At 59.5% G+C, this 12,989-nt stretch overlaps 1 protein-coding gene across 2 annotated transcripts in view; it reads left to right on the plus strand.

Annotated features, from left to right (window-relative positions):
* Positions 1-297: 297 nt before the first annotated feature.
* TTYH2 (tweety family member 2) overlaps positions 298-12,989 on the plus strand; it is a 40,270-nt gene continuing 27,578 nt past the window's right edge. Inside the window, exon 1 of one of the 2 annotated variants that reach the window (XM_030534414.1) lies at positions 298-443. In XM_030534414.1, coding sequence (XP_030390274.1) covers positions 309-443 — 135 coding nt within the window. In that variant the 5' untranslated portion in view covers positions 298-308. Of the gene's footprint in view, positions 444-9,392; positions 9,730-12,989 lie in introns of those variants that run through there. The other variant, XM_030534416.1, reaches the window with a different exon arrangement.

Genomic DNA, 12,989 nt, shown 5'->3' on the forward strand with positions numbered 1-12,989 from the left:
CAGGCTGGCGGGGGGGGGCAATGCCCCTATAGAGCCCGCAGGGAGTGGGCGGGGCAGGGGTGGTGCCCGTATAGAGCCCGCAGGCTGGCGCGGGGGGGGCAATGCCCCTATAGCTGTTGCTGAGGAAAGGGCAGAGTCCCTATAGACCCAGCAGGCTCTGGGGGGCGGTCTCAGCCCCTGGGCTCGGGTGGGGGCAGGGGACCTGCCCGCGCGGTCCCGCAGGGGGCGGGGCTTGGCCTGGCGGGGCCGCGCGGGGGCGGGGCTTGGCCGGGCGCTGGAGCCGCGCGCCGAGGAGCCGGTCCGCAGCCATGGCCCTGCTGGCCGCGCGCGCTGACTACCTGGCGCCCTGGTGGGCCGCCTGGCTGCACCGCTTCCCGCACCTCAGCCTGCGGCTGCAGCCCGTGCCCAGCGCCTTCCGCCCGCAGCAGCCCGACTACCAGCAGGTGGGTCCGGACCCGGGACCCCGCCCCCTGCCCCCCTCCTGCCCAGCCCCCCCCGGCAGCGCCCCCCGCCCCCAGTCCCCCTCCTGCCCAGCCCCCCCCCGGCAGCTCCCCCCCGTGCACCCGGTCCCCCTCCTGCCCCCGTGCACCCGGTCCCTCCCCCCGGCAGCTTCCCCCCCGTGCACCCTGTCCCCCTCCTCCCCAGCCCCCCCCGCCTCCCCCGGCAGCTTCCCCCCCGTGCACCCGGTCCCCCTCCTGCCCCCGTGCACCCGGTCCCTCCCCCCGGCAGCTCCCCCCGTGCACCCGGCCCCCCTCCTCCCCAGCCCCCCCCGTGCACCCGGTCCCCCTCCTCCCCAGCCCCCCCGGCAGCTTCCCCCCCCGTGCACCCGGTCCCCCTCCTGCCCCCGTGCACCCGGTCCCTCCCCCGGCAGCTCCCCCCGTGCCCCCGGTCCCCCTCCTGCCCAGCCCCCCCGCCGGCAGCTCGCCCCCCGGTCCCCCTCCTGCCCAGCCCCCCCCGGCAGCTCACCCCCCCCCCGTGCACCCGACTCCCCGACAGCCCCCCGACCGCTCCTCCCGGGCACCCGTCCCCTCTCGTGCACCTAGCCCCCGCCCCTCCCCCGGCAGCCCCCGTGCATCCCGGACCCCTCCCCTCCTCGGTCCCTCCCCCCGTGCACCCGGCCCCCCGGCAGACCCTGGACCCTCCTCCCCCCCCCCCCGCCCGGCAGCCCCTGTGGACCCAGGCCCTCACCTCCCTCCGTGTACCCAGCCCCCGTGCACCCTGCGCCTGGCAGCCCCCATGCACCCAGTCCTCCCCTCCCCGGCAGCTCCCGGACCCTCCCCCCACCACCCAGCCCCCGGGTCCTCTCCCCGGTAGCCCCCGTGCACCCAGCCCCCCCTCCTCCCTAACAGCACCACGGCTTGGGGCATCCCCCGGGCACCTGCGCCCCAGCTCTGTGCGCCATCCTCACCTCTTAGTGCCTCCCCCAGACCCTGTGCATTGCAAGCCCCAGTGCAGTCAATTCACACCTGCCACCTCAGGGCCATTTCTCCTGTGTAACCCCCCCCCACACACCACTCTCTGCACACTGCAAACCTGGGGGGGCAGCTCTGGGGTCACCCTAGTGCACCCTTGTGTGCTGCCAACTTCCCCCGGGGCAGCACCCCCATATGCCGATTCCCTGGCGTACTAACCACCTACCTAGGGCAGTCTGCGTGCCCCATACTCTCTGCCTCACCAGCATCCCTGCAGGCTCTCCAGCTCCTCAGGCCCCCCCCCCTTGCCAACCCATGGCAGTTTCCACCCCCAGTAGGGGAGCAACCAGAAAACTGGTACCCAGAGCCCCCCATTCAGGCCCTAGTAGGGCAGTAGCTGGCCCCTTCTCATTACACCCCAGTCCCCCAACCTGCAGCTTGGGTACTGCCAATAAGAACCTGAATAGAATTAATGCATCCCAGGCCTTCCCCCAAATCTGGCCTCTGCACCCAGCCTGGCTGTGGCTATGAACCTTTCCCAACCCAACGGGCTTTGCCTGTGGGGCTGTGTGGAGAGGGGGATGGGGAATTGCCTTTGAAAGTTTGTGTGGTTACCAAATGGATTTGCTGGAAATCAGAGGGAGCTCTGGGTAGGGGAGGTGGGACCCATCCCTGCTTCCCATGGGAAAATTTCCAATTTCCAGGTAGCTTTTTCCTCCACACTCATGCTGCATGTGGATCTTTTGTTTGCTCTTTAAAAAAAAAAGAAGGAAGGTGGAGCAGATACTCATCTCATGGGGGGGTGAGCTGCTGGGGAAGAACCTGTAGGGTAAGCAGAGAATACTGATTTCTAGGCCACAGATGGCATGGCACCCTGTATGTCCCCCCCTCCCCGAGTCCTGCAGATTAAGTTGTCACCTGAAATGGTATTTACAAAGGTAACGGCTCTTGCCTCCTAACCACACTTTCCTGTGTGCAAGAAAAAGCAATTTACTCAGTTGTGTTAATGTTGAAACCTGTTCTGTTTGTTTTTGCTGTCATTCTGAGTGCGGCTAGCTGCAGGGAGTCGCTAGCCTGGCCCAGCATTTTAGGGGTTGTGTGCACATTAAAGGTTTGGCCAAACTTAGGTATTGAGGGGAAAAAATCTGCAAAATGTTTCTTGAAATGCAAAGTTCTTCTCTTCCCAGCAAAACATCCCCTTGCAGTGTTTGCAGCCCAGGCCTTGCACCAGGCTGGGAAGAAAAGCAGAAATGGCAACTTTCTAGTCAGTCTCTCGTCTGTGAATGAAGAGGGGGAAGCAGACAAAGGGACTTTAAATCACTGCTGCTCTTCTGCTCGCCTGGGCCTCTAGTGCCACCCAGAAAGCAGCACTCTCTTGTGCTAGCAGGGCCTTTGTCGCACTCCTCTGAACCCAACCCACAGGAGGGGAGTCGCCACTCTTTTTAATGTTAGGTTTTGGATGGAACACGTTTTGGGGACAGTGGGAAGCTGCCCAGGTGTTCTCCTGTCCTTTGGTGTTTTCAGACCATTTGTAGGTGCAGGGAGTGATCGGCTGGAGTAGCCGTTTACATACCATCTGCCTCCCTGGACGTGCTAGCCACGGTTACGAGCTGTGCAGGGCAAAGGGTACTTGAGTTCATCTTCTGGAGCCCCCTTCAAGGGGCTCTCAGGGCAATTACTGTACTGTACCCCCCCTTTCCCCTGCCCTCCGTAATACTCTTCCAGTGCAGCAAGGTGCGTGGGTGGCGTCTTTCCTGTCAAAGCAAAGCAGAGGACGCAGTCGTGACCACGGGGTGCTGGAAAGCAGGGGACGTGGGCATTGGCACACTTCTTTTTCCAGCCATCGGTCCTGCTGCTAGCTCTGTCCCGCTGACTGACCCTTTCGCACCCTCCCACTGCCAGTCCTACCTGTCCCTCCTCTGTGCATTGCTAGGCCTCCTGGGCCTGCACAGCCGAGCAGTGTTACAGCCCTGTCCTTGTGGGTGTGCTACAGAGAGTATCTGGGCTTTTGTGGTTTGTTGGCAGGGGACAGCTCAGTCACCTCCAGGAGGGAACCCCGGGTTGAAACCCAGCAGCACCGACTCCCAGAGTCTCCGAAGGCCTTCAGACAGCACCATGCTGTTTGTTGGGGGCTTGGCCCGTGGAGGAGACATTAGAAGTTACTGCATTGTCATTATCCCCCCTCCTATGACGCTGTTGTACTCTCTGCTGGTTGACTGCCACCCTCCGCCCCAGAGGTGTCTGCATTTCAGGGGTGCCTCCTCGATATAATTCCCAAAGAACTTTGAGTTGCAAGTCTTTACAGAAATGCAAAAAATTATACACAGTTGATGATTGACAGGGAGTGGCCAAAGGTTTCCAGTTACACTGGAAAACATGCTGATTCCACCCGGTGCTAATTGAGTACAGGGCTTTAAGCACCAGCCCGTGGGGTTAGAGGCGCGTCCTTTTCTTACTACCTGTCTGTGAGATGAGCTTCACAGACAGCGGGAATGGCTGTTGTTGGCAAAACAGGGGGAAACGGGGAGTGAGATGGCTGGTGGGGGAAGGGGGGACTAATTGAGAACATTGTTTTTGAATTTGCACCTAAAACCTAAGTATCTCAGCTTTGAACGTGAGCAGTGACTCTCGCCCTGGGACCCCATCTGTCCGTTAGGCAATGTGGGAAGGCCAGGTGGGTCAGTACGTCACAATTGGTGAGTTGGAGCATGAGAACCAGGATGTGACTGGTCCACTCCACTGACCAGGCTGGGCAAAATGCAGAGAGCAGGTCCCTCTGCAAGGAAAAGCCACTTCAAGTTCTTCCCCCTCCTTCGTTGATCTCGCCTGCTGGGTTGCTCACAAACACCTGCAAAGACGGCTCTTTCTGAGTAACCTGACGTGTCCCTTGAAGCACCGTTGAGCTGTTTGGAGGACAAACGCCTAGCCGTTGGTGCTGAGAAGTTCCCCGTGCTCTCGTAGTGCCCACCCTGGCTTGATTTGTGCCTATGAATGTCTGTTTAACAATAGGTACAAGGTACTTTGGAGCCTGACTGGTGGCATCGGCTGATCCTGCCTCCTATGAGCTTCTCCACCAGGGAAAAGTAGCGCGGCGTGAGGAAGCTAATGGGGGCTTGTAAGCAGCAAGAGGTGGCTGGCAGCACAGTGGACAGCTCTGAGTAGCTGCCAGGTGGGTGGTGGGGTGCCTATGACTGGAATCACTTGTTCTGATCGGTACTGGACAGGCCCTGGGGAGCTGGGTGGAGGGTGCTGCCGATGGAGGGAGGTGCTGGCGGTGCTAGGCCTGCAGAGCTATAACCAGAAGGGGACCGATGCGGATGAGGTGCTGGTCAGCTGGAGCGTGGACCCGGGTGACGGCTAGCTCCTCCATCCCGGTGCGTGTGGCTCCGTCCCTGCTCGCTGCGGGTGGGCCCCAGTTCTCCTTCCTGGGATATAGGCCTGCTCAGGATGTGCCACCTGGACATGGGACTTGGCTGGTGGCTTCAGGCCCTGGCCCTGCAGCGTTGGAGCGGATCTGGATGATCAGAGCCCAGGGGCTCTGAGATCCGTTGAGAGCCCACGGCCACCCTTAGGAGAGTGTCACAGGGTCTGTGGACACTGAATGCAGCACTATGTGGGAAGCCGAGGTAAGTTCGGGGGGACCAGCTCACCAAGCCGGGTAGAGCGCGCCATTACCAGCTCCTCTGCCAGAGCAGCCACACCGGTCTCCCCCTCACTGGGGCTTAGCTCCTGTCTGAAGGGCCCCTCCTGCTCCCACTCCGGCCTAAAGCAGAGCTTAAAGCAGGGCCTGTTCTAGTCAGGAGGAATTGTAGCACCACCAAAATGGAGCTCTGCCCCCTGAAGCATCTGTCTGTTGCCTGTGGACACCAGTCCTCATGAGTTAGGGGCCTGTCCCGCTGTCCTCTGCTAAAAACACACCACTCGCACCCCTATTCGGTGCGTTCCTCCCCAGGGGTAGGTGCGCTTTCCTAGTGCTGCCTGCATGTAGTCCACAAAGCACATATGGCGGAAAGACACCATACGGACATGTATGGCTATTATTTTTCCTCTTTAATCCTCCCCACCATGAACACACCGCTCCCTAGGAAAAGCGCCCCTCGCAGCTCCGTTCAGCACTCCAGAGCCCTTTCAGAGGCGCTGCTCAATGAGGTAGAGTCAGCTGCAATGTAATCAGAACTGCAAAGCGCATCGGCCCTTACTTAGCTCTGAATCCCATGCAGTTCTCTCCAGGGAGTGCTGTGGAGGCTGCCCATTATCTGCCAATAGTAACTTGGGGGGAGCGGTTCCTGCTTGGTCTCGTGCCATCGGGAGCCGGTGGTGCACTCGTTTCCAGCTGCCTTGATAAGATCATATCTGCTCGCTATTAAGCACAGCTGTGCCAAACCAGGCTGGGCAGGAAGGAAACCTTCAAACAATACAGCCTCGCACAGGAAGCCCTTCGCAGCCCTGTCACCTTCCGTGCAAAGGTGTCTGGCGGGTTTTCTGCTGCTTGGAGCCCAGCAGCTGCCGCTGAGTGAGTGCACGGTGCTGCTCACTTTGGGATGGGGCTTGACGTGGGGAGGAGAGGGGTGCTGGGGCTGTAGGTCGTGGATGACATTTTCATAGCACCTCCGATCCCGTAGCTTACAGGCAGCGTGCGGAAATGTGGCCACCCCTGGGGTAGCATGCAGCGTAGCAGTGTGTAGGGGGGGGCATGGTAGCCAGCGACAGTGGGGTGAGTCAGTATGCAGCGCTGTTACCTGGGTGGAAGGGGACGTGCTGCAGGGTTGTGGCAAGGTCTCCATTGGAAGGAGCACACCTCGTCAGCCTGGCTGGGTTTGGCTGCAGGGAATCGAGGGCTTGGCGCTGGGACTGGCTCTCAGGCTGAGCACGCTGGCAGTGGCAGCACTGTCCACTCGCTTCGGGCAGAAGCTGCTGAGGACACATGACACCTGTGCTCTTGGGTGGCTTTTGGATCTGGTTTCTCTTCTATACAGCCTGTTCAAACACAGGCGTTTGCCATCTCTGAGCCTGGCTCTCCGGGAGCCGACCTGGAGCTGTCCGGCCTGCCGGGAAAGTTACTGCCCTGAATGGAGACCCAGCTTCCAGGCAGAGACATGGCAGTGTCCAGGGGCCACGCCTGTGGCAGGAGGCTGGCAGGGAACCCTGAGAGCCCTCCCATCCTGCATGGCCAGCACCTTTTTGCCCGCACCGACTGTTTCGCTGCAGTGTTCCTGGCCAGCTGAACCATAGCCAGCGTGCACCCCCTTTGTCCCTTCCAAGGGGGGCGGGGTGGCCTCGGGTTGCTGTAGAGTGAGAAGTGGGAGTGTAAGATGGCAGAGACCCTGCCGGGCGTCCCGTGGGGGCCAGAAAGCACCCAGAGCTTATCTGCAAACCCAGCTCTCTGGCAGTCACTGGGTCACTCCACTGGAACTGAGATGTGTACAGAGGCTGGGGGCCAACCGATCCTGTGGTGCCCAGGGAGATGTGTACGGGGCAGGGGGCAGACCGGTCCTGTGGTGCCCAGGCTTGGCAGCATGGCCTGGCAGAACGTGCGTTGGAGGAGAAGCATCAAGCCGGGCTCCTGTCTCCTAAACCCAGTGCTGGGGGACCGGAAGCTCCGCCGAGTTCCCCGCTGCACAGCGAGACTCGCCTTTCTCCTGGCGGGGGGTGAGGATTGGTTCGGACCTGTGCCACGCTTTGGTGCCAATGCAATGCTGCGTGGTGTGATGGGCGTGCCTGTCCCATGGGCACGGGTGTGGTTTAACCGATGATCATAGCTGGAGGGTCTAAGCCCTGACCCCCGATGTGCCAGGTTTGTCTCACTCCCTTCAGGGGTTGTGTGTCATGGGGGGCGTGGGGACCAGTCCACCTCGGAAAGCCCAGGGCTTCAGAGAAGAACGACCTGTCTGCTCTATAGCAGAACCATGCCTTCTTTGCAGGGTCACCCCGATGCCCTGTTTATCAGCCCCACCTTCCCCCAGAGGAGTGTGTGCAGTGGGAGGGAGAGGATGTGGCCAGAACGGCTTTCTTGTGCAACCCCAACATCCTGCAGCTCTGCTCTGAGCTAATGGCTGGGACTAGGCCCAGTGAGCCTGCTCTTCCAGCCCTGGCCTCTGTTTTCCTGACTGGGGTCCCCAGAGGTGACAGCACTGGGTGCAAGCGGGGCCCTCGCTTTGTCCTCTCTCTCATAGAGATTTCAGCACAGTTCAAGGGTGCAGCCTCGCAGAGAGATCCCAGCGCCAGCTTCCGGACTCTGCCCCAGTGCTCGCTGAAAGCTCTGTTTTAACGGTGGGACAGACCTGCCACCTCACTCTCCCTCTGGTCCGGGAGTGTGTGGCAAGTTCCAGCCTGGGTGCCAGGATTCCTGCTGCAAAGAACTGACCAAGGACATCCCCAGAACAAGCAGGGTCCCTGTGCTTGGTCACCTCAGGTTAATCATTGTGCCTGCCTCCAAATGACACCCTTTCACGCCCTTCCTGTGTCTCTTCCCGCTGGGATCTGGCTCAGTCCGGTCAGCGGCTTTGAGCTGCTCCAAGGTCCTCTCCTGCCTGTGACCTCGTCAGCTTCCTCTCCCCTTTCTGCCCGCTGGTGCAGCTTTGCTTTCACACTTTGTAAGGTTGGGTTGGTCCTAACTGTTCCCCCACCTCTAACACACCTCCTGCCACGGCACCGGCTCCACCCAGCCCAGGGCTGGTGCTGGTCTAACCCACTCTGAGCAAGTGCCCGTCTGGCTCCTGGAAAGAGCCTCTGACCAGCCACTCGCAGTGCGGTGTAACTGCAAGGGCCACCCACAAAGCAAGTCCAAAACGACATGCTCCTTCAGCCGGTCTGCGTGCCGAGCATCCTGGGACGTGAGAGCTGGGTCTGTAACATGGGGCTTTCGATGAGCTGAGAGCCCCTGGGCCTTGCCATTTCTGGGCTGGTACCAGCTCCTCCGCTGATGCAAAACAGCAATGCAATAGCAGGTGGGGAGAAGGGTGCATGAAAGCCGACGGGACGAACGTGGCTTTATTGAAAGCGGAGGGGATGAGGGCATCCCTCCTTCAGAGAACTGCTGTCGGGAGGCGAGATGGAGGAGCAGAAATTTGGGCTGATGGAAGCTGCAGGCTCGGTACCAGACCTTCTGTTGCTGTGTGTGAGCCAGGTGATCAAAGCTGCTTTCCCCTTTGTCACTGGGCTCATTCTGCTCTTAGCTAGTTGCCCCTGGAGCAGTGCAGAGCTGCTGCTGCTCCCTGCCCCTAGAAGCGGGTGAACGGCTGACAAAGGTTGGGATAAAAATATGCAGTGACAAATGCACCAAAATAAAAGAGGAGGGGGAGCAGGCCGAGCAGGACATGGGCCTGCCTCTCCCTGAGGAAGGGAGTGGGAGAAGATCCCTGCCAGAGGGGGGTCAGCATCAGGAGTTCATCTGAGTCACTGTCATCAGCCAGTCACGCTCTGAGGTTTCCTGATCCAGGAAGGGAGGTGTTAAATATAAGGGAACTGGAAGCTAAAGGAAGATGGTGTCTGCCTGAGCCGTTGTGTGTCAGGATTTGCGTTGCACCAGTTTAATGCCTCAGAGGGGCCTGCTGTGTGCACGGTGAGAGAGTCCCTGCTCCAGTGAGCTCGCAATCGAGTTGCCCACGGTCGTGCCAAGCCGGACTAGAACGCGTGGTTCCTCAGGCCCTGTCCAGTGCCGTACCCTCAGGACCATCCTGCGATGAGCTCCTTTGCTGTTGCTCCCATCTGTGCATCCTGGGAGAGGGTCACACCCTGCACGGTGATTGCTGTCTGCCTCTGTGGTGGGGGCCATGCAGTGCTGCTGAGGACACGAGGCTTCCAGGGATGCCTGCTGTGCGTCACAAGGACAGCCCACCTAGCCCAGCATCCTGGCTTCTGACGGTGGCTGGAGCCAGGTGCTTCAGAGGGAATGAACAGAACAGGGCAATCACTGAGCAATCCAGGCCCAGCTTCTGTCAGTCAGAGGCTACGAGACACCCTGAGCATGGCCTGGTGTCCCTGACCATCTTGGCTAATAGCCATTGATGGACGTCTCCTCCAGGAATGCATCTAATTCTTTGTTGAGCCCAGTTATACCTTTGGCCTTCACGGCATCCCCTGGCAATGAGTTCCGTAGGTTGGCTGAGCCGTGTGAAGCTGTGCGTTCTGTGGTGTGGATTGCATGCCATGTGCTCCTCTCCCTTTTCTTCTATAGGTTCTTGTCACTGGGGCAATGCCAAGTCCTGCCCAGTGGAGGGCGGGGAGCCTGTGTTGGTAACATGCCAGGAGCACGGGGCCTACCCCGATTGGCCCTGCATGGGAGTGAATAACAGCTGCTCACATCTGGACCATGGAGGTATGACCCTAGCAGACACAGCATGCAACCGTCAGTCTGCTACTCCGCTCAAGCTGGCGTGTTGCATGCTGGGACCTGTCGTCTCTCTGTGACCCACCTCCTGGTAAAGATGGCCCCGAACAGTGGGGGCCTGTGCTTGAATCACCATGTTGAGGCCCTCACGTAAGCGGGAATGTCTGCGGTGGCTGTCGTGGGGCAGCCCATCTATAGGGGAATTACAGCTCTGGAAATGGAGAGCCCTGGACGGGGAGGCACTGGCACCGTTCGTTAGGGCTGCAGGAGTAATTGCCCGTTACGAGCCATCGTTAGTATAAAGATTGTTGCTGGTGCATTCTCCCTTGCCGTTCAGGCGGAGAACTCCTTGACAAAGAGCCCTGCAGCGTGGCTTTCCCCAGCAGCCTCCTCCCGTGCTCTGGCCTGCATTAGCTGGAGTAATCGAAGCCAGCCTCTTAGATTCGATTGGGCTTGGCAGGCAAGTGGGGCCGCTAATGACCCTGGAGCCCTCGGTGCCAGGAAATGGCTGGGAAGGGGAGGGTGTGCAGTAGCAGGGTCTGCAACTTGTTAGCTTGTGTTTTTAGTTCCCACAGCACCGGGTGAGGGGAGAACTGCAGGAGAGGGTGTCCGTGCGGCTGACACCGGGAGGTTCAGCTCTGTGGAACCCCGGCCCATCTGGGCTTGGAAGCTCAGTCCATGATTCTCCCTCAGGGCGCTTTTCAGGCTGCAGCCGACTGATCGTTTAAAGGGAGATGAGGCAGCTGCGGTAACATCTCTAGTATCCTGGGATCCGCATAGCTGCCCCAAGGCCGCACTCTGCACTGCAGGATGGTTTGGGGCCCTTTCTCCTTTCAGCCACGTAACCAGTTTCATGAAAGGCTCCAGGGCTGCGGAGCTAGAGCCCCCTGGAACTGGCATTGTGTTCTGGTCCCGGGAAACACAGCAGTGGAATACGAACGATGCGCTAAGGATGTTCCCTATCTCCTTCCTGGCTGGCCCCACGCTGGGTGGGGGGTGAGAGCTCCACAGGACCTAGGAAGTTGGCCAGGGGCCTAAAATCTGGGGCGGGAAGTCCCTGGTAGAAAGGGACAGCAAGAGTCACACCCTAACACATCCCCTGCAGGGCGGGGACCAGACTGTCCCTGCTTCGTGGGTGGGGAAATTGAGGCAGAGCCGCACAGCATCAGTGTTGGGTCTGGGGCTGTGCGTCTCTTCCCCTCGATCCAGGAGGGGGTTCACTGTGTGAACAGCCATTTACACTGGAACCATTGCAAATGTGAGCCATCGTTAGTATAAAGATTGTTGTGTGGATTTCTCTCACACGCACACACTGTGTGTGTGTGTGTGTGTGTGTGTGTGTCTGTCATGGGGGAAGATAGATGAGTAGTGCTGGGTCTACGTTCCTTTCACTAGAAACCCATTCTTGCCCTGTCCTGTGCTGTAATGAACGAGGCCTCTATTGTTAAACTGTCATCTGCTCCCTGAATTATGGGACTGCTTTGCCCTTCTTCGAATTCAGTGCCCCGCCTCTGCTTTATGGCCTCAGCAACCTGCACAGAGGGGCCTGAGATGCCACTTAATCAAACTGTGGAATACTGAAAAGGTCACGGGAGGCCACTGCGCTTCAGGGAGAATATACAAGCCATTAAGATGTCAATCGATCTCTTTAATGACTAGCCAGGCAGCAGCCCTATGCTATAACCAACTTGTAGCACAAACGAGAGGCAATTCAACCAGACACGCCCCCCTCTCCAGGCGTCCCTCAGGAAGTCTGGAGCCCAATTCTTGGAGCACTCTAGCTAGCGGATTGCATGCTGCCTGGGGCACGGACTGCACCACTGTCTGTCTTGCAAGGTGATTAGCGGACTGGAGGCGCTTAATACCTGCTTGCTGTTTTGGAGGATCCTTAGGGCCTGGTGAAAGGAGACACCCTTTCAGGTGGAAACAGTCCTGCCTTGGGTCACGCTGGGGTGTGGGGGGTGGCAGGAAGGTTGGGGAACGGGAGCCAGTGGATGTGCTCTTGCCTCCTAGTTACTCTGTGTTTCCCTGCTGTCTGGTGTGTCCCATACAGGCTGCTCCCCCACTAACCCACCCCCCTGCCCTGGCCAATGTTGCTCTAGAACCAGCCCCAACCATCTGAGAGCAGAACCTCGATTTTGTGAGCCCCACACTGACAGGTGCCCATCTCTCCCGGTCATTTTTCCTGACCGGGACTGGGGTGGGGAATCATAACAGTGACATTGATAGAGAACAGGGCGGCGTCCCTTCATGTTCCATGCGCTGGCCGTGGCGTAACGGTGACGTTGATGGAGACCAGGGCGGCGTCCCTTCACGTTCCGTGCGTTGGCCGTGGCGTAACGGCGACGTTGATGGAGACCAGGGCGGCGTCCCTTCACGTTCCATGCGCTGGCTGTGGCGTAACGGCGATGTTGATGGAGACCAGGGCGGCGTCCCTTCACGTTCCGTGCGTTGGCCGTGGCGTAACGGCGACGTTGATGGAGACCAGGGCGGCGTCCCTTCACGTTCCGTGCGCTGGCCGTGGCGTAACGGCGATGTTGATGGAGACCAGGGCGGCGTCCCTTCACGTTCCGTGCGTTGGCCGTGGCGTAACGGCGACGTTGATGGAGACCAGGGCGGCGTCCCTTCACGTTCCATGCGCTGGCTGTGGCGTAACGGCGATGTTGATGGAGACCAGGGCGGCGTCCCTTCACGTTCCGTGCGCTGGCCGTGGCGTAGTGGCGACGTTGATGGAGAACATGGTGTCATCCTTTCACGTTCCGTGCACTGGCCGTGGCGTAACGGTGACACTGATGGAGAATAAGGCGTCGTCCCTTCACGTTCCGCGCGCTGGGCATGGCTTCGTCATGGTTGACGGGCAGGAGAGCAGCGACGCCGCGCACTGGCTGGAACTCAGAGATGTTCTGTTTTGTGACGGTCGATTTTTATGAACTTCTCAATCGCCCGTTAGTTTGTAAAAGAGGGGTTCTGCCGTATGTGCAAATCTGGATGGGAGTGTGACCCAGTAAGAACGCCTCATGGCGGATGGGCCAGTATCATGTCCTGCTGGCCTCCATATAGAAGATAGGTCTTAGGTCCCATGACAGTGACCTGCCCTCAGGAGTTGGTAAATTTGCTGGACAGGAAGCTAGCAGATGCCCTGGCTGGGGGCAGTTATGCTTGTGGTATTCTCTGGTCGCATCTCAGCTTTCACTTGCGCCAACTCTCGCTCTCATCGGATTCACTCTTTCCCTGCTGTTGTTTGTGGT

Source organism: Gopherus evgoodei, chromosome 15 (genome assembly GCF_007399415.2).
Source record: "Gopherus evgoodei ecotype Sinaloan lineage chromosome 15, rGopEvg1_v1.p, whole genome shotgun sequence".
In the NCBI taxonomy this organism is placed as follows: Eukaryota; Metazoa; Chordata; order Testudines; family Testudinidae; genus Gopherus; species Gopherus evgoodei.